The sequence below is a fragment of the Dioscorea cayenensis genome, chromosome 12 (assembly GCF_009730915.1).
Source record: "Dioscorea cayenensis subsp. rotundata cultivar TDr96_F1 chromosome 12, TDr96_F1_v2_PseudoChromosome.rev07_lg8_w22 25.fasta, whole genome shotgun sequence".
In the NCBI taxonomy this organism is placed as follows: domain Eukaryota; kingdom Viridiplantae; phylum Streptophyta; class Magnoliopsida; order Dioscoreales; family Dioscoreaceae; genus Dioscorea; species Dioscorea cayenensis.
The window spans coordinates 10377033-10399136 of record NC_052482.1 but is presented as its reverse complement, the minus strand read 5'-3'; the positions used below and the strand labels follow the sequence as shown (position 1 = coordinate 10399136).

Genomic DNA, 22104 nt, shown 5'->3' with positions numbered 1-22104 from the left:
GCTCGCGCAATTAAGCCCAGCAGAGTTCCTCTCTTAGCACTTCACTCTATTGTGACCGCAAAGAACTCTAGGAACATGGAGGTAGGATAAATCACACAAGAGGGGAAAGGGGACGCTCTGCTACTTCTCGACTCACCCTCTCAACCCTTTCCAATCTAGCATTGTCTAACTCTCATGGTGTGTAACTCATCCACAAAGGCTACCAAGATGAAAACTCAACCCTAGTGTCACTCTAAGCGAGAAATCATTCAACAAGCATTCAAGATTAGAACTTAATTAAAGACATCAATTAAGGAAAGCATAATAAAATGTCAATGAAACAATAACATCCTAGGGTTTACAAGTCCAAGTACCCACTTGGGGGTTTAGCTCTTCATGGAGCAAGATACAATCAATAATGAAATCGAAAGTAAAAACATGTAATCCATAAGGAAACCCCCTCGGTATTCATGTCGATGGTCTTGTGGAGTAGCCTCGTGCTCTCCAAAGGTCCTCTTGTCAAGCCTAGGGCACACCTCGCCGGATCGGTGCCGACAAAAGCTCCCCTAATAACTATCTTTGAAGAGAAACGCGGTGTCAAAGCCGTAGAACCACTCCAAAACCCCCCTCTAAACCCTAGCCGTAGGCCTCCCAAAAGTTGTAGAAAAGATCGAAAGAAGGATGAAAGATGGATCCCCAAATCAGTACAAGTTGCAGCTTTATAAAGGGCTGGAATTGGGCATCCACACGGGCATGGGTAATTTCCACACGCCCGTGTGGATTTCTGGAATTCTGATTTTCTGCTGGCTGTGAACAGTAATTGCTATTGTAAATTGCTATAGTGATTTGCTACAGTACTCCGCCAAAATACTCCCGAATCCATATTTTTCATCGAGGCAACATAAACGGGCACACGTTTATGCCGTAGATCGCATCTCTTCTTCAATAAAATGCCATATTGGTGAAGATCTTGCTAACATTGCACAAGTCGGAATATGCAAATGTGACTGTCTTTGTGCCCCTCCAAACCATGTAATTGCTTGAGCACATGGAGATTAGCACACAATCACGTATCTTCGATCATAACTTGTGTCTTCATATTTGTTTACTCCAAGACTTCATCAACACAGTACAAATACAATCTACTTTGGCTTCTTTCTTTCATTATTTGGCTCCCCAACCCTTCATGCACGAAAGTTCACAAAGACACATGTATTAGCGCTAAAATCTGATAAAAGTAATGCTCATCGTAAGAAAAGAATACTTCATATTACTAATACACAAACACTTATCAGACTCCTTTCTTCCTTGGTGGTGGATCTCCCCTTTGAAGGATGATGCTTTGTAGCCTCAAAGCCCTTGGAATCGTCTTGAAAGATTGCTGTCATTTCTAGCTTTTCTCCTCTTCTAATGGTGGCCAAGAACTCTTTTTCAACCCTAAAAGACTCCTTTTATACCCCCAAGCCATATGGGCCGTATGGAGGCCGTATGAAGACTGTACGAAGCCCAAAATGATGAATTTTCTCTGTATACCAGGTCAATACTGGGGGCATAAGGGTCATATAAGGACCCTATGGGGTCGTATGAGTTAGGCAAAAGTTTTTGTCTTGAAAAATCTCCATGTGCTACAGTAACTCTACTACAGTACTACACAGCTTGGTTTCTTCCTTTTTCCGTAATTGTATCCTCATGTTCTCCATGGCTTCTTTGTACCCTACAAAGAAAATAACATACAATTAAGCACAAAACGGACATCAGTTTTTGACAAAATATATGCTAAGTGTATAAAATACATATGAGTTTTGTAATACCCTGAACCTTTGGATACCTGTTGGAAAATATATTCAGGGTATTACTACAGTTGCAGTAAGATTTTTCTACGGAGTAATCTTGTTGAAAAACCCCAAGTGGAAAGAATAAGGACCTAAGTGTAAAAGTTTTTAAAAGATTTTGGGTTAAAGAGTAAAAGGAAAAGGATTGATATAAAATGTTTCTGGCAACCAAGGACTGAAAGGTAAGATGAAGGGATCTTTTTGAAATATTGTGCTATAATCCAGGGAGCATTGGATAATTTTAAAGGACCTTTTGAGAATACTATTTTATAATTCAGGGACCATTTATGAGTTTTTCAGAGACTGTTTTGTAAGAAATTAAGTTTTGAGGAACTAAATGTAAATTTCGGCTGAATCATAAGATTGGAGAAAAATCTAGAATTTGTTCATCTTCTTCTCTTCATCCTTCTTACGCTACAGTAACCCGTGAGAGAAAAATAAAATAAAAATGAAATTGAAAAGGAAAATGGGAGGCTTGAAGGAGTTTGGAGCTTGGAGAATGCCGGAGAAAGTTCACCGGAGTGTTTGTTTGCTTGGTAAGGATTTCTTGGTGTTGTATTTTCATGTATGTATGCATGTATGTATTTTGGGTGATTTTGGAGGAAATAATGAATTTGTTTTGAGGAAATAATGATGGAGTTGATGAGGGTGTTGTTGTGAAATAATTTTTGTGTTGAAAAACCTTGTATTTGTGATGAAATTGCTTGGATTGGTGGAGTTTCTTGCCGGATTTACTGTAGCATTACTGTAGCACCGAGATTAGGGTTTGGTTTGGTTAATTAAGTTGATGATGATGATGATTAAGGTGTTAATGATGATGGTTAGATTGAAATGGGTTGAGTTAGCCAAGTTGATTTGGTTGGATCAAACCAAGTTGAAATTGAGTTGGTTGAGTTGAATTGATTTGGTTGAGTTGGGCTTGATCAAATCAAGTTGAGATGGTTTGGGTTTGGTTCAGTGATTTGGGCTAGGGTTTTGGGCTGAACCAAGTTGGTTCAATGGATTTTTGAATAAGAATTGAGTTGGTTCAAGCTGGTTCAGTGAAATTGAGTTTGGTTCAGTGCAATTAAGCTTGGTTCAGTGGAATTAAGGTTGGTTGAGATTGATTCAGCAGTGTTTACCCTAAATTGAGCTGGTTTAAATACAATTGAAAGTCAGTTGGATTATGCAAGGTCGGATTTTAACCGATTGGAGTGAGTGGGCCCAATAGAGAGTTGATTATTATTTTTGTATTTTATTTTGGGTTTAAATGTGTTATTTATTTTTATTATATTATTCTTGTTAGGTGTTGTTCAGTCTTGGGAGGGAGTTCCAGGTCTAGCAAGGAACCCAAGGACACCAGGTGAGTTGGTAGTGGCTATTATTTTAAATAATTGATTAATTATTATTATTTTGAAATAATTATTTAATGGCTAGTATTTTTGAAAAATAATTGTTTAAGTATTTCTTTTTTTATCATGTTTAATTGGCGTATAATGTTGAGGTATACGTATATTTATTTGCCGTTGATGTTCCCCGACAATCGTATTGATACATCAATTTTTGTATAATTATATGTATTTATAAATAGTATAAAAATACATGTATATGTGATTTTAATTATTCGGTTCATGAATTTATTTTTTTGAATGGTTATATATGCTTTTGATTTGGAATGATTTGTGAAATCATATGCGTGTATTAAAAATGTTTTACCGACAATATTTGTGGGACTGGTTTTCATACTTGGCATAGGAATGGTATTTTGTATTTGGACTTTTACTTGGTATTATGCATGTATCATCACGTGAATGTCCCCGGATAAGGACCATGTGATATGATTTATACTGATTTGTATTATTCACGCATCTACATGTTGGTTTTGGATGGTGACGGCGGGCTAAGGCCCGACCATCTGCGATAGTGGGTTCCCACGGGCCGACCCTTTAGAGATGGCGCGGTGGACTCGAGTGTTGATTTGTCCGGATCGGTGGGAGCGTAGAGCCCTAATGGATTATACATCGGGATCCCGGAGTCACCACATGGGGACCGATGGGCCAACGTCAAGGGTGCGAAGACCTTGACGGCTCCCAACCTAGTCGCGACGCGGCTAAGTCGGGGAGAGTTTTCAAGCTATGGATTTGAGAATGGTTTTATATTATCGATTATTTTGACATTGATTTATGATGAATTTATGTTTCAAAAAGTTCTTTAAAAAAATATTTTGCTAGAATTCTAGTATTTTTGGAAAAGTTGGAAAATTATTTAAGCAGTTGGTATTTATATACTTTATATACACTATATTTAAGTATTTGGAATTATTAAGCCACTACCGACCAACTCGAATGTCTTTGTAGTGCAGGAGGCGGGAACCCTAGATTACTCGATCGGGTTTAGAACGAGTCAGGGTTCAGTCCAGGACTGCAGTGGGTCCCTCATTTCTTTCTTTCTTGTTATTGGTGTCATGACCTTGTAGCGGTTGTACCCGTAAATTAGAGTAATTATATTTATTGTATTTATGTATTTGAACCTGTACTTGGTGAAAAATTGTAAATTGTGATTTGTAGGTCTGCTTTTGTTTAAAACAGGGTGTCAGTTTCCAGTTAAAAGGGAATTTTAACTGATGGGTGCCACATTTACCTCGGTAGAAGGGGTGGGTGTGACAAGTTTAGACACTTATTAGGTGTGTATGTTTGTATGCAAATTAGTCAAAGACATATCACATATGATCTGATGTGAATAGTATGCAATCAATCAAAGATTCTTCATGTTTTTTTAGTTTGTTTTTTCAAACAACTTTTTACATCCATATTAAAAGTAGGGAATTTGATTTGTCTCTATCTTTTAAAGAAAAATTATATATGATAATTGCATTTTTAAAATAAATAGCCAATAAGTTTTGAAAAAAATATATTTGCTATTATTATCATATAATTTTTAATTTCAAATTAAAGTATTATGTTAAGAAGAAAAGGAAAATAACAAAACCAATCTAGTAACTAAGTATTGTTAGGCAAATTTTCAATCTATAAAATAGAAAAATAATAAAAAAAATTAATAGCTTACATATATATATATATATATATATAATACAAACAGACACCCCAATATATATATATATATATATATAATTTTTAAAAACTCAAACAATGTTAGAAATTAAAAAAAAAAAAACAAAAAGAATAAAACAAACAACAAAAAAATTAAAAATAAAAATATACAAAAATTATTTTTTTATATCTATACATGTATGAACAACAATAAGAACTATTAAAATCAAATCAAAACAAAAACATAAAATGGAGGAAGAAAGAAAAGAAAAAATAGAAGCAAAATATAATATAATAGTTTACAAATGAATTATAATTTTTTTTTTAAAAAAATTCCTCAATGGACTCCCAAACTCAAACTTGGTTTCCTTCACTAATTTCCAAAATTTTCAATACCTTTTAAATAAAAAAACCAAGCATAAAAAAGAAGAAACTAATAAAAATAAATAAATCTGTTCTCCAACCTCCCAAAAACCAGTAAAACCTAGAAATTTTGATCCCGATGGAGATTGACGGTAATCATGTTCCAATCAGTGTCCTTCGGATCGGCATCCCCTTGGTGATCATCTTCTAAAAGACAAACGAAAATCTTGTCGTCATTGCCAAGGATGATGTTGTGGTGCTGGAGGCCACGAAGCTTGCATCATTGGCGAATGGAAGCTGGTGGTTGACGCCTAAAACAAATATTAATAAATGAAAAAAAAATGCTAATTTCATTGTAACATTGCAACTCATAATTAATAAAATTCAGTAATTTTATAAATAGGAAATTTAAAAAAAAACTACAAATGAATAGCAAGTTCAAAAAATTTCTGAATGGACTCCCAAGCTTGGTTTCCATTACAAATTTCTAAAATTTTAATACCTTTAAAATAATAAAAAAAAACATCTTGCATGTCCTCATGAACAGCCTCCCTGAGTCGCTTGAGATGCATGTTGCAAGTATTGCCGTCATTCCACACAGAAGACATACCCACATTACAAATTTCTAAAATTTTAATACCTTTAAAATAATAAAAAAAAACATCTTGCATGTCCTCATGAACAGCCTCCCTGAGTCACTTGAGATGCATGTTGCAAGTATTGCCGTCATTCCACACAGAAGACATACCCACTTGGGGCTTCTTCATGTCCTCATCCGATAAACCTAATCCATAGAGGGTGCATTGATATTGGCCTTGCGATATCGGTTTCGTGATGTTGGAGCTGTAGGGATTGAGCATGAGAGGTGATGCCGCGAGCGGTGGAGATGACTTGACCTTTGGTGTGGAGACTGAGACGCGGATGGAGGAAGGACGGTAGAAAAAACAGTGGCCGCCAGGTTGGATTGTGAGGCGGCAAGGGTTAAAGCCAAAGAAGTAAAGCTTATCAAATAATTATTCATTTCATTTACCTTTTTTTAAAAAATTAAAATTTAAAAAAAGGCCAAATTAAAGGACATAACTTGATTATGATCCTAAAAACTTAGAATGAACTAATAGACATGTAATATTTGTTATAGTTATAATGATACTTTCAATATATTGTGTTTCTGTAAACTTTGTTTGCTGTGTTTCTTAGTTATTATATAACTTAAGATTAAGATTTAAAAATAATCAAATGATTAAAAAGAAACATATCGGGAATGGCACACTTGCTCCATTTTTATATTTTATAATCCAACTTCTTTTGCTTATTGAATCTTTTTGTGAAATTCACTATTAATAAATTAGTTATAAGAAATAGATTTAGGCTCACATCCCTTCAATCATGGCTCATCAATCAATTTCAATGCAATACATAAAATAAATAAAAAACCAATCAACTTGTAGCAAATGCCAGTTGGAAAAGGCTTCATGAACTATTAATCAAGATTAATATTATATATATATATGATATAATACCTATAATGGTTAGTATATATACATATGATATAATACCAGAATAGTTCCTTTATTTTTATCACTCTTATCTTTTCCTTTGTCCTAAAAATTTAATAAAATAAGTTCCTCTGTTTTTTAAAGTGGGAAAATCAAATCCAAAAATCTTACTGGAGTTAAATCTACCATTTATTTTTTGTGACATGGCATTTTCTCAATTTAAATATTATTTAAAATTTTTAAAATAAAATAATAAAATAATAAAATTTATAAAGAACTTGAAGTCACCTTCATCCTCCTCATTTTCATCCTTGTCCCCTATACACAATAGCCGCCCAAACCCAAATCCTTGCCATCATATTCCAAGAACCCACCATTGGAACGTCCATCCACCATCACCACCTCTTTCACACCCTCCACAGTCCTCTTGTGGCGTCGGTCATAACGAAAGTAGTGGCCCTACCCTACCGTACATACGCTAGAAATTTTTTTTAGTTATATTACTTTTTTTTTCAGGTATGTATTTGTTATAAATCAAATTCTTGCAACACCTAGCTCAAAGCAGAGATCATCACTATGCTCAAGAAAATTTAAACCAAAAATATATTATTAGAAGATTGAGCATCTCTTGTCATGGTTCTATGGATACAAAGTTTCAATTGTTTCTATAATATGTGCTAGACATATGTATGATCTTTCCCTTGAACATGAGTTATCTTTTACATGAAAAAATATGAGGTGCTTTCTTCTTTACATGAACTTTAGAAAACCATTGAAATCAATGTGCCCAACACAAACACCGATCATTTTCTTGCATTCATCCAAATCCATCTCTTCCATGAGACCCAGCTTGAAAAGAACCCTTTGAAGATCCCTTGAATCAATGAACCCATCCTTGTTCTCATCAAACATAGAGAAAGCCATCTTCACTTCATCTAAGCTTGCCTCGTCCTTCTTAAACATAACAGAGAATTCTTCAAAACCACTGAACTCAATCAATTGCTTTCTCTCTTGGTTGCAATGTAATCCCATCCTCTCCATAACCATCTCCACATCCTCTCTACCAACTTGAATTTGAAGTCCTCATCTGCTATATTACTTATTTTTTTTAATGGAGATGCCTGAAGCTTTTCACAGTGACAATAAAATTAGCAATCTAAGTGAGAACTTTTGCGCTCTAAACAATAAGTTGACTATTGCTATGACTAGCACCGCAAAAGGAGGGAGGAGGGGGAGAAAGGCGAGGTTGTGATACTAAGGACCTTTTCTTTGGTTTTGTCTTCCATTCTGGGTGTGCTCTATAGTATTTTGTTCAGTCTAGGGAGTATATGGTTGTAATACTGTAGCCGACATACTGTAATGGTAGCACTATATGAGGAGTACTTTAGCAGTGGTACTATAACAACTATGTAAGTCTTCTGAAACTCAAATCACGGGCTAAGAATTACATGGGCATGCACACAGGTGTGTAACCATGTACCTACTCGTGTAACTCTCTAAAAAAACTCAAAAAATGGTCAGAAAAGTACATAGGCATGTACTTGCCCATGTAACTCTATGGAAAAATTCAGAGAACTACATGGGCGTGTACATGGCCATGTAACTGTGTTCTGCCCATGTAACTCTATGAAATTCAAGAGGATTGTATTATAGCAGAAACACTTCAGCATGTTACTGCAGCATGTTACTACAGCAATTACACCGAGTGATACACGACTGTGTACATGTGATACACACAAGCATAAGGCTTTTTTAGGTGACAAAACAAGGGTATTTTGGTCATTTATCAAATCTTAACCTTTTCTTCTTTCCCCTTTCCTTTACCTTTCCTTACCTTTCATCTTCATCTTCATCTCCATCTTCATCTTCATCTTCATCTTCATCTTCATCTTCATCTTCTTTGGATGAAAAAAACCAACCTTTGATCCCCTCCATTGCTCTTAGGTTTGAAGGCTTATTCTTCATCTCCTCCACTTCGTCCAACTAGCAAGGTATGCCATCTTCCTCCACCTTATTCTCCATTCTTTTCTATGTATTTTGATCGCTAGACCTAGGGTTATAGTGGATGAGTATAAGAGCTCAATTTTTGGCCTCCATTCTTGTATAATGAGTGTTAGGAGTGGATGGAGAGTATGCATTTCTTTGTTTCCATCAATCTTGTTGAATCCATAGGCCTTCATTTTCCTTGAAATCATGGGCTACTATAACATTACTATAGTAACCAAAACCTTGTTTTGTTTCTTCCCAATTTTGGGTAGAATAATAGATTTTAGTGTCAGGAATCCATTGGTTCTTTTTTTTTTTGTGTAATTTGGACATCGTTTGAGTCCTATTGGTACTAAATTGTGTGGATTAGGAGAGCTGCACGTGTCAATTTTTGTATCCATGTTTTCATTATTTTCATGTGTTATGTTCTTACTTGCTAGATTGAATAACCTCCGAGTATGGCAAGGAGCACCTAGAGGTGTGGAAACGACTTTTTGGGAGCATTTGTTTGTGAGTGGATAATAGTAATTGCATAGTAGGATTATGGTTTTTAAAGTTCATTTGGAAATTCATTTATGCTCTTTATCGTTATATTATGGTTATGTTGCTATTATGGTTTCTCACAAGTGTTTGCATATTATTTATGATGATTATAAACAAAAATTAATTTCCGAATTATCTTCTTGTTTTTTTAAAATTTCTCTTACTTCGGATATTTGGTCTTCTCAATTTCGAACAAATTATCTTTGTGTTACCGCTCACTATATTGATAATAATTGGGTTTTACAAAATCGTAGTTTAAGTTTTTTTGAATTAGAACACCGCCATACCTCAAGTGTTATTGCAAGTTATATAACTCGGGCTATTAATGAGTATAATATTTCGAGTTCCATATTTTCAATTTCTTTGGATAATGCTTCGGCAAATAACAATGCGGCCGATATTTTAAAAATGAATTTAATGCCTTTATTTTCCGGGGCTTTTTAACATGTGCGTTGTGCATGCCATGTTTTGAATTTGTGTTAAAGATGGTTTAAAAATAATTGAGCCCCATATTAAATAAGTTCAAAATTCTATATTGTATGTTCAAAATGGTTCAACCCAAAGACATGATTTTCAAGCTTATTGTTCGGAAAGGGGGAGAAAATGTAAAAGATATATCATTGATGTTGAGCATAGGTGGAATTCAACTTATGAAATGTTGGAGTGTGCTTATAATGATAGAGATATTATTTCTATGTTTGGTAATGAGAGATTTCGCGAAGATCATGTCACTAATTATGATTGGGAAGTTAGCCATTTAATTAAGGATTTTTTGGAAATTTTTTATGCTTCAACTAATATTTTGTCCGGTGTTTATTATTCCATTTTATCTATTATTGTCAACCAAATATTTTTTATTAGTGAGGTTTTTGCAAAATATAGAGAAGACCCTAATTTTGCTCCTATTATTGCTCCCATGGAGGAAAAATTTCAAAAATATTTTGGAAAAATCGAACCACTTCCTATTTTAGCTATGTTTCTTGACCCCCCGTTTTAAAATTGATGGCACTTTTTGCATAATTAATTCTTATGATAATAATATGGGTCTTGATCATTCTTTTTTGAAAGAAAATTATCATTCTTTATTTTATGACATGTATAATGAATATCATAGAAAATATGGTGATAGAAGGACTTTCAATATGCCTCAATCTAGTGAAAGTTCCTCTTCAAGCACCAAAAATAGATCCGCCACTTATGTTGTAAATATAATTAAAAAAATTTCCATGGGTGCTTCTTCTTCTTCTAATACTAGTACTTCTTCTACTTCTCATGAAATAAATCATTATTTAAATAATAATATTAATAATTTCCTTACATCGAAAGAAATGGATAAGTTTGATATTTTGGCATGGTGGAAACAACAGGCGCATAGTTATCCTGTACTTGCCGCCATGGCTCGTGATCTGTTAATTCCACCGATGTCTACAGTAGCATCGGAGTCTTGCTTTAGTGCAGGAAAAAGAGTATTTGATGATAGGAGGAGCAGAATGAATAATCAAACAGTGCAAATGTGCATATGCTTGAAGGATTGGCTAGATGCTTAAGATAGATTGCAAGGGCAAATAGAACAATTCACCCCTGATGACGGCGGAGAAGGCATATATACTGACGTAGAAGAAATAAATTGATGAGCCTCAATCTTGCAAGATGCCAAGATTAATCCTTTATTCCTTTTTATTGTTTCAAATGTTCAAATAAAAAAAAAGATAAGTATTTTGAGTTTACTTCAAAATTCAAATAATATTAATTGTTATTTTTGTAATTTTTTTACTTTTTAGACTTTTATTTAAATATAAAATATATATTTAACTAATTTAAGTATCTTTCTCATTTCTCATTAGGGTTAGCCTCCCGGCCCTCCCCGCACTTGGCTTCAACAGCAGCCTCGTTTCCCTCTTCCTGAATGGCTGAAATGCGTTTCCGACTCCGATCCCGATCTCTTCATCACCGACCAATCTGGGCGCCGCCACAAGGGGTGCCTTTTCTTCGCCACTGACGTGCTCTCCGTCTTCTCCGGCAAGACTCCATTGCAAGCCTTTGAAGCCTTCTTCACAAGCTTCCGCGATTCCTTCTCCGATCTCTTCGGTTCCGTCATCACGGTATTCGATCGATGAGTTTTTAGGTTTCTACTTTTGCTTCTTCTTCTTGATCTCTTCTGATCTGATCGGTTTCTTGGATTTCAGGATGTGATGATCAGTCTAGGTCCGGACGGCGAGCTCCGGTACCCATCGATCCCGGCGAAGGATACTAGATCGAAGACAGCAGGCAAGACTCCATTGCAAGCCTTTGAAGCCTTCTTCGCAAGCTTCCGCGATTCCTTCTCCGATCTCTTCGGTTCCGTCATCACGGTATTCGATCGATGAGTTTTTAGGTTTCTACTTTTGCTTCTTCTTCTTGATCTCTTCCGATCTGATCGGTTTCTTGGATTTCAGGATGTGATGATCGGTCTAGGTCCGGACGGTGAGCTCCAGTACCCATCGATCCCGACAAAGGATACTAGATTGAAGATAGCCGGCCTTGGCGTCGAAGAATTCCAATGCTACGATAAGTACATGCTTGCAGATATAAAGCATCACGCAGAGAAATCCGTAACTACGACGCGATCGTGCGAATGTTCGCGAAGAACTCGTGCGGCGTTGTGGTGCCGAGAATGGGATCCAGAGAGGATCAGGTGGGAGCTTCTTCTTGTTGTTGATTTCATGGTTGTTAATGGTGATTGAGGGTTTGAAGAGGAGGAGGATGAGAGTGAGGATGAAGGAGATGGTGATGAGAATGAAGAGCCAAAGCTCCATTGTTGCTGCTGCTTTTTCTTCTTCTTGTTGTTGGCATGGCTTTTCTTTCATTTATTTAGAGTTCATCCCCATTCTCATCCCTCTCATTCTGAATGACTGAATTGGAAATTTGGAATGTTTATGTATGAATTTTGTTTAATTCATCGCGTTGGACCGTTGGTATTGATTTTACTCAATTTTGTGTTCTTAAATTTGTATTAATAAATCTCATGCTCTCTTATTTCTGTTCAAAATTGGGTTTTTACTTATTTTTCATTCTCAGAATTAGAAACCCTTTATCTTTACGACTTTACCTATGAAAGACCAAGTTCTTTTTTTTTAATATGATTTTCTTCCTTTTTAATTTTCTTTTGCTTGTATAGTTCCTCTTTACTGAAAATTGAGAATGCTTCTTGGGTTATTTGAATATTTGTGTTGATTGAACTAAGGATTTAGGCAATGGATTAAAAGTGCCTAAATGATTTGATTTCAAAGATAAATAGATAATGATAATATAGTTTTTCAATTATAGTGAAATTTAATTTATATTTATATTATTAGATAATGTTTGTTATATTTTTACTTTTTTTAAATTTTTTTCCTGATTTTTTTAGATATGTTTTTATTTTTAATATTTTATATTAAAAAAATATTAATGGGCCGGCACGGCACGAGCCCGACCAAAGTGGGCCATGTCTCGTGCTGGGCCGATCCTCCACCATTTGCGGGCTGTGCCGGCCCGGCATGACAAAGCCATAGGCCGGGCGGCCCGGACACGCACAGTTCCCGAGCTGCCATGGGCTCGGGCCGTGGCGGCCCATTTGACACCACTAGATGGTATGTTCTGTTTTGTAATAGATTTTAAGGCCTTGCATGCCTATTATGCTATGCACTATGGGTGTGCGGCTGTTTGTCAGCGCACCGGGTCTGGCGAGCCGGGTTTGGGGTGTGACACTTACAAAAGTTCATTTTGATTTTGACAGCCACATACATCTCCCTAGATTCATAAGTAAACAACATGATTAGGTTCATGAATGACATTATGTTCAATTCATATCATTCATGTGAAACCTTTCAATTATATGTGATCTGTATCCTGGGCAGGAGAAATCAATGACATGATCGGCAGTATTCTGATTCATAGAAAGGGGCTACCCAATTCAATACTGCTCAATCAACTATGGACAATGTTCCTTATTTCAAGTGTAAAGAAAATTTCTCATTATTTCAATTCAGGATTCCATTACTTCATAATTTTGTTTACCAATATATAAATTTCTTAATAAGATAAGCATGGAAAGATACAGCTTCTGAACAAAGAAAAAATTGAAAATAAAAAAGTAATTTTTAGAAAAATTAGAATAGAAGCAAACACATCATCAACAAAACCAAGGGCAACAACATCTCAATTAATTTGCAGTACAAACACAAAGCAAACATAAATTTTAGCAAGGAATGAACATACAGTTCATAAAAAATCATTCAAGGAGCACAAAATCACAACGTAGAACACATAAAAAGGGCACCCTTTGGGTAACAAAAAGATTTGATAAAAAAAAACTTTATTTGGAGTAGAGATCGGAAACTTAATCGAAGCCGAGATTTGAAAATCCTTGTTTGGAGCAATAAGGAATGAGCAGCCACGACGGTTGAGCCTCTACACAAAGAAAAAATTGAAATAAAAAATAATTTCCAGAAAAATTGGAATAGAAGCAAATGCATCATCAACAAAACCAAGGGCAACAACATTTCAAATGATTTGTAGTACAATCACAAAGCAAACATAAATTTCAGTAAGGATTGAACATACAGTTCATAAAAAATCATTCAAGGAGCACAAAATCACAACATAGAACACATAAAAAGGGCACCTTTTGGGAATAAAAAGATTTGATAAAAAAATCCTTGTTTAGAGCTGAGATCGAAAACTTGATCAGAGCCAAGATCCGGAAATCCTTGTTTGGGGCGATGAGGAATGAGTGACCCAGAGGATTGAGCACAATGAAGACATCCCAATTGAAAAGATTTTATATGAAACGGTATATTAGTCATTTTCACATCTAGGATTGCCCAATCCGCCAATTATGTGGTGATTGGGAATCCCTCACATGAGTGAGTTTCACTCCTTCCATACTACTCTCCCACTCCTATTGATGCATACCCAAGCACAGGTTTACACCCAATCATCGAGATAGCAACAGATTGGTTATGGGTAGAGTATGTCAAAACTCTTACCAGTACCCATAAGCCTACCTTGTATTCATACCCTCCATAGGTAAAAAAATCGTACCCTTACCTTAACCCACAAGGTATGGGTATACCTGCAGGGTACCCACTTACATGTTGTTCAAATTACAAAATTAAATTTAAATAATAATAATAATAATAAATTCATAATCTATTACAATATAATGTTTAAACACATGTCCATAAATTCAAAATTACATAATATATCACAAAAAGTAGTAAAAATGACATTAAAATATCCATGATATGATTGACAGAATTATTTATAATGCTAATGGTCAATATTAATGTTTTAAAAGAATTTTATTTTAATACATAATTATTAAACTTAAATTATATAATCACATAAAAATTATATGTAACAAATTGATTTATATAAAATAATAAGTTGATTTTCATTGGCATCTATTTATGACTCAATGGTAACTCTACCATTTTTTTGTTTATATTAAATATCTTGGTTTTTGTTTTAAATTTTTTCATACATCTACTATTAATACTTTATATAGTTTCAAATTTCATAAATTAATGTCTAGTGAGATTTTGAATAGAAGTACAATTGTAAATTAAGTAATTCTCAAAAGTTTATTAGCATCTTATTTTCCGGGATGTTCTTATAATTTAAAGAATAAATTATTATGACATTATTTTTTATATTTGTTTTACAATGTTTAATTTTTTTTAAATTTAATTATGATTATTAATATAAATCTAAAATTCAATTTTGATCATATTATGCTCTATCAAATATAAATATAAAAATAAAATAAAATTCAAAATATATATTAAAAGAAAATTGAAATTATTATTTTCAAATTAATAACCATGAAAATGGATCTTGGATAAATTGTGGGTAATGTTTAGCGTAATAAAAAATTATATATATATATATATATATACATATGAGGGTATGGGTAAAACCCGTACCCTCTTCAATAGGTAAGGGTACAGGTAGGGCAAGGCATACCCTTACCCCACCCGTACTCTCTCAAAAAATAACATGTAATGCCCTTACCCGTACCCGGTCAAAGAGGGTAATACCCCCTTTGACCGGGTACGAGTACGGGTATACCCATCGGGTAGGGTACAGATTGCCATCTCTACCCAATCAAGTCATGACAACTAAACGCCTCTATTAGAATGAATCAGCAGGATTTTCCACCAGGAAAGAGATAAAGAATGTCAATTTCCAAGACCTCAATCGCCAAACAAATGGACCGCATTGACACCAATTGCACAACCTTTCCTAACTCGTTGAAATCAAATTATAATTATTTTAAAGGAAAATTATTTATTAGTTCTTGCAACTTTTCAAATATCCCCTGCAGTCCCTCTGACATTTCAATTTCTCAAACAATCCCTACTTTTTCAATTTACTTATTTTTTAGTCCCTGCAACTCATGTCTTCAGTTTATTTTATTTAAAAGGTATAATCACCAAAATAGTCCCTGTACTTTTCTCTCTCTTCCCTTTTGGTCCCTCTACTCAAAAATGCTCCCGACTAGTCCTTCTACTTTTGAAAATGTGCCCACTTAGTTAAAAATGCTCCCAACCAGTCCCTCTACTTTTAGAAATGTGCCCACTTAGTCCCTTTAAGTGGGCACATTTTTAAAAGTAGAAGGACTGGTTGGGAGCATTTTTAACTAAGTGGGCACATTTTCAAAAGTAGAGGGACTAGTCGGGAGCATTTCTGAGTAGAGGGACCAAAAGGGAAGAGATAGAAAAGTACAGGGACCAACTAGGGTTTTTTTTCCCCGCTTACAAAATGTACTTCATGTTTATTAAGTATATTTTTTTATTTAACATTATTTGTTTACATGTAACTATATAAGTTTTCATTTAATATGTATCATTTTTATTTAGTATTTGTTTTTGATGTTTAATATCTTATTTTTTGTTTACTATTTTGTGTTTCTGTTTAAAAATGCTCAGGGGCATTTCAGTCAAAAATACTGAAAAATAAGTTGTCAGAGGGTGTCAGAAAAGGAAGGACTTTTTTGAGATATGAAATACTCTAAGGATTTATTTATCAAGTGAGAAAGTTAGAGGGATGATGGGAACAATTTCTCTTATTTTATGTTTAAAAATAAAACTTTTAAATTCACATTTAATTTTTTTGGTCCTACATACTTATCACCTAGCTTGTTGCATAGCTTGTTTTTTTTATATGCCATGATATCTATCATTCCAAAAGAAATATAATCTTTATATAAAATTTATATAATTAGCCAGTTAAATTATCTCCAAAAGTTTTTAAAAATTTTAAAGAAATAATCCCTAAGATCCTATACAAAAGGGAAGACCAAATTAACCATTTTGTGCATAGGTAGTGGATGAAAATAAGTATTTTTTATATAAACAACTAAAATAAGCAATCTATAATATTAGGACCACTAATGGATTTTTGGTTAAAAATATTATATTATATTATTATTATTATTAAATCTATATACCAAAAAAAGTTTGATACATAAAAATAAGGGAAAATTACTTTTTTGTCACTGGGAAGTTTCATTCTTCATGTTCAGTTCCTTTGACTTTTCCATTTTCAAGAAAGTTCCTCCTTTATTGTTTCCATTCCTTTTCAATCCTTACCATCAAAGACGTCAGTTAATTGGCTATTAAATATCAAGCTTTCCCTTGTCTCAAAAGCAAACATTGGAGGGATTTTTCCCTCCATGTCACATTCACTTTTGGAGAAAAGTTAAAAGCAAATCCCAAAGAAGTGTACAATGTCAGAACTTTTTCAATTTTTTTGTCATCTTCTTCATTTTCTTATTCTTCTTCATCTTGTTCTTCTTCATCTTATTGATGAAGCTTCCCTTTGTTTGCTCTCCTTCGATTCTCCATTGTCCTCGTTGTTATTTTACACCTTCTTGAAGCTCAGTAAAGAGCTTTCTTAGATTCGTCATTGTCTCATTTTTTATTCTCCATCTTGTAGAGGCCGTGGGGAAAGTTTTTTGAGGTTCTTCATCTTCTCATCTGTTATAGTAAGTAACAACCAATAACCTTTGTAGCTTTTTCAAATTACATGCAGGTGTTCATAATCAATGGAAACCTTTTGTGCCATGGTGTGATACAAAAGAGGGCGTATGCTTCAATTCACCGTATTGAATTCATGGAAAATAGTAATGGGTGACATATGTGAGTGGTGGGCACTAGACATTTCTCGGGTAAGGGTGAAGTTCGTGACACCTGACTCGTAGAAAACGCTTTGCCAAATTGAGTGTTAGTTACCTTTAGTTTGTATGTTTCTATGTAATTAAATGCTTTTATGTGTATTAAATTAGCTTCATGTGTTTTCTGTAGTACTTGTTGTGTAATATTAGTACTTTATGTGTAATATTATGCATACATGTGTAATATTATTCGGTTCTGTGCAATTTTTAAGTTTGGCACGTAATAAACGTTGTTACTGATATTGTCTGTGTTATGCATTGTCATGCAGGGACTCCTTCTCAACAAGCATGAATGCTGATGTTGAAACTTTTCTATCCCAACATCCTCCCGCGGGGACACTTAGTATTGCCATCATTGAGAATGATGGTGAGCAATTTAAACACGTGTTCTTCTCATTTCGGGCTTGTTTGTTGGGATTCAAGCAAGGGCATAAGCCATTACTTTTTGTTGACGGAACACATTTGCTTGGTAAGTACGTTGGGATTCTACTAGGTACAACCGGTAAAAATAACAATGATGGTATCCTCTATGTAGCATTCACTGTGGTTAACAATGAAACAAATGAGAATTAGACTTGGTTTCTTTCTACTCTCGGGGAGGCATTGTATGGTTAAGACCACTACGCAGAAGTTATTACAGTCATCTCAGATCGATCCAAGGGTCTTGTGAACGTAGTTGTGAGAGTCTTCCTCTCATCGCCGCATGGTTATTGTCTGCGCCATTTGGAGGCTAACTTCATGAAGGTCAATGGCAGACTTAGGAAATCATTGAAAGAACAATGTTCGGCACTAATTGTCAAAATTACGTATGTATACACATTTAAGGAGGTCAACGATGTAGTTAGTGAACCTGCATCTACTTCGGCCGATGCACAAGCTTGGTTGTTACACAGGTCTAACTATTTGTTCAAGAGTACACAGTGGTGCGAGATGTAGTCGAATGTAGCAGAGTCTTTCAATGATCATAGAGGCAAGACATCCACAGGTTACGAGTATTGTCGATTCTATAAGGTTAAATTAAATCTACAGTTTAGTGTTTTTCTGTGTATTAGTAAACATTAGTGTGTAAACTGATTTGTTCCCATGTAGTACTAGACGGTCATGTGTAGATAAAACTCTTAATGTGTAATACTTTTCATAACTGTGTACTACCTAACGTTAATGTGTAAACTAATATATTCCTATGTATTATTATAGGTTTGTGTGTATGATATTACGTTCATGTGTAATATTATCACTACATGTATAGTAAATATAGTTCATGCGTAAAATCATACATTACTATGTATTATTATTGGTTTGTGTGTAACATTAATTGTTTATATAAATTACCAACTTTTAATTAGCTTCTCGCATATTAATGCGCATGTTTAAACTTATGAACATGCTAGCTGAGTGGTGCGAAGTGTCGGCCAGGTAGGATACATACTTTGCCCTGAGATTTGCAAGAAACTTGAATAAATTGTCGAAGACAGTCAATTTTTGCAGGTGGACCTATCAATTGATGACACTTATGAAGTGGTTGGCGATCACAACATTGTCGTCAACCTAAGGGTCCATAAGTACTCCTACAGGAGATGGGACATAATTGCCGATCTTGTAATGCAGTTATTGTGTACTAACAATCAAAAATCCTTTATGCAGTTATTTTACCTATTTTGAAGTTTTGTACTATCTACGTGTACGTTTACATGTAGGTGTATTTATACTTTATGTGTTTCCTATGTAATAACATGTGTTTCTGCGTAATGTTAAATGTTCTTGTGTAGTATATAGAGTTCCTGTGTAATTATGTTTGTTCATATTTAATTGTGTTTGTTCCTGTGTAGTTATAGCTGTACTTATGTGCTATACGATTTTTCAGTTTACGGTTCTGTTTTCCTGTGTATATGTGTTTCCTGTGTTATGGATTTGTATTTGCAGAAATGTTTACATGCTGAAATAAAGATTTTACCCACAGGAGAATAAATAATAAATAAAAAATAAAGTAATAATAATAATCATAAATAAATAATAAATGATAATAATAATAATAAATAATAATAATAAATAAATAAATAAATAAGATAAATGAATAATAAAGAAAAAGAAGAATTAAGAATAAAAAATAAATAATAAATAAGAAGAAAAAAAAGATGGTGGGTAATCTCGTCATTTCATGCGACTGATGAATTTTCTCTATTCAGAGGAGTACGGTAATTTCCACTGCCACTTAACTTTATATTTCATATCGTTTGTGGAATTTGAACTGAAAAATAAAAGCTCAATAAATGAAAGACTTTTAAAAAAAATGAAAAACTAGGGACTAAACGGGAAAGTACAAACTTCTCGGAGACTATTAAATACTTTCCGCTAAAATTAATATCAGTAATTTATTACTAGAAATAGCGTACTTGTCCATCGTCATGCTCCAAAGATATTGTTGTACTATTATTTGATAACCAACTCCTCCCTCCTGCCTTCTTCCATAGTAATACATACACCTTGGCTAATTGATCACCACCACTAGCACCATTCCATGGCGATCCCATTCGTGAAGCTCCCACTTCTCCTTCCTGTCAGTCATCCCCATCATCCTCTCCTCCCTCTCCATCCTTCTTCATCTCTCTTCCCATTTCCTCCAAAACCACAGCTCCTTCGCAAACCCAATCATCTCCATCCCTCCCGCGCAAACACAAAAGACAAACTCCTCCCTCACCTCCCTTCTCTCCGACCTCCAAGACATTGAAGCCACCGAAGAGGTCAAAACCAGATTCTCCCCTCTCTCTCTCCATGAACATCTTCCTTCCCGTTGGCCAGAGATCCACGGTAGCAATAACTGGTCGAACCTTCTCAACCCCATCGACCCTCTTCTCCGCTCCGAGCTCATCCGCTACGGTGAATTCTCCCAAGCCTGCTACGACACCTTCGACTTCAACCCCTTCTCCCTCTACTGCGGCACCTCCAGGTACTCTATGGACAACTTCTTCTCCAGCCTCAACATGGACTCCTGCGGCTACGAAGTCTCCCCCTTCCTCTACGCCACCTCCAACATCAAACTCCCCAATTTCTTTACACGATCTCAAGCGAATGAAGTCTAGAGCGAGCTGGGCAACTGGATAGGCTGCATTGCTGTCTCCTCTAATGCTACCATCGCCCTTCTCGGCCGCCGTGACATCGTCATCGCCTGGCGCGGCACCATCACCAAACTCAAATGGGTAGCAGATCTCATGTCTTTCTTATGCCCTGTTTCACCGAAGGCCATCCCTTGCCCAGATTCATCCATCGAGGTCGAGTCAGGGTTCATAGATTTGTACACAGATAAGGACACTTCCTGTCGGTTCTGTAAGTACTCTGCCCTCGAGCAAGTGCTTGCTGAGATGAAGAAGCTCATCGACCACTACGCTGTTAAAAACGGAGAAGAAGTGAGCATCTTGGTGACCGGGCATAGTCTCGGCAGTGATCTTGCGACGCTCCGTGCGTACGATCTGGTCGAGACCGGGGTGAACGAAGGAAAGACAGTGTGCGTGTTCTCGTTCTCGAGACCAAGGGTTGGGAATAGAGCTTTCAAGGAGAGGTTTGAAGGGTTGGGGGTGAAGGCGTTGAGAGTGGTGAATGTTCATGATACGGTGCCGAAGGTGCCAGGATTTTTGTTCAATGAGAATGTGCCGGCGTTGCTGCAAGGGATGGTGTCGGATAGCTACAATCAGGGGCGGCTCAAGGCTTATAAAGGCCTAAAGCCCAAGCATAAAACTGACCTTAATTAGTTAATAAAAAAATTATTAAAAAAATATTGAAGCTACATTTTTTTGAAATAGATTTGTTTGTTGGGAGTAAAGATAATTAAATGTGTATTGAAGCTACATTTTTTTGGAAATAGATTTGTTTGGTGGGAGAAAAATATAATTAATTATACATCAAAGTAAAAAATTAAGAACTTAATTTATTAGTTTTTATTTTAAAAAGCTAGTTGATGGAAGATTTGAAATTAGTGCAGAATTAAATAAAAAGGTTTAAATATTAATTAATTATACAATAAATAATTATTATGATTTCAAGGATAAGATTTTAAAAATTTTAAAAATTTAAAGTTAATAATGAGACCACAAATTAAATTTTGAAGCTATTATTTACCCCGTACATAGTTATTATTATAACCATAATGATAAGATTTTAAAAACTATATTGATTTAAACTTAGATGAGGCCCCCAATTTTCAGGGCCTAAAGCGGTTGCTTGATTGGCTTTACCCTTGAGCCGCCCCTGCATCTACACCATCTCTTTCCCTAACAAGTAACCCTTCTCCCAGAGCAAACGAATGAAGTTCCCAAAGCTCTTCTCTTTAATGGCTTTGATGGCTTACCTCATCACCAATGATATTTCCTTCACCAGTCATTTCTAAACTTTTTCGTAAGAAACTTGAGAAAGAGAAAACCGGTTGGCCACCTTGGTCTTGCCCAGGTTGCCAATAGTAACGACGAGATGGTTTTGAAAAATACATGTATATAATAGGGTAAGATAGTAATTTCAACAAAATTAGGGATGAATGGGGTTTTTTTTGGAGGAATGACTTAGGTGAAGTTAGATAGGTATAGTTAGTGTAGTTCACCATTGGATGTTTGACACGTGGCATGAGATGAGTAATTTTTTAAAAAAAGTAGAGATATATGAAAGTTATTATATTTTTATATATATTT

At 35.0% G+C, this 22104-nt stretch overlaps 1 protein-coding gene and 1 pseudogene across 1 annotated transcript; one reads left to right on the top strand and one right to left on the bottom strand.

The window, feature by feature from the left end:
* Positions 1–7449: 7449 nt before the first annotated feature.
* On the bottom strand, positions 7450–7746 carry LOC120273149 (probable calcium-binding protein CML46). Its single transcript, XM_039279791.1, has one exon. It carries the CDS (start codon positions 7744–7746, stop codon positions 7450–7452), a length of 297 nt encoding a protein of 98 aa, XP_039135725.1.
* A 4948-nt stretch (positions 7747–12694) lies between these two features.
* Positions 12695–21174, top strand: LOC120273148 (annotated as a pseudogene).
* The last annotated feature ends 930 nt before the right edge of the window (positions 21175–22104 follow it).

What these genes read in the sequence shown, in the direction of transcription:
- LOC120273149 (XM_039279791.1), bottom strand. Translation starts at nt 7,746, where the DNA reads ATGGTTATGGAGAGGATGGGATTACATTGCAACCAAGAGAGAAAGCAA.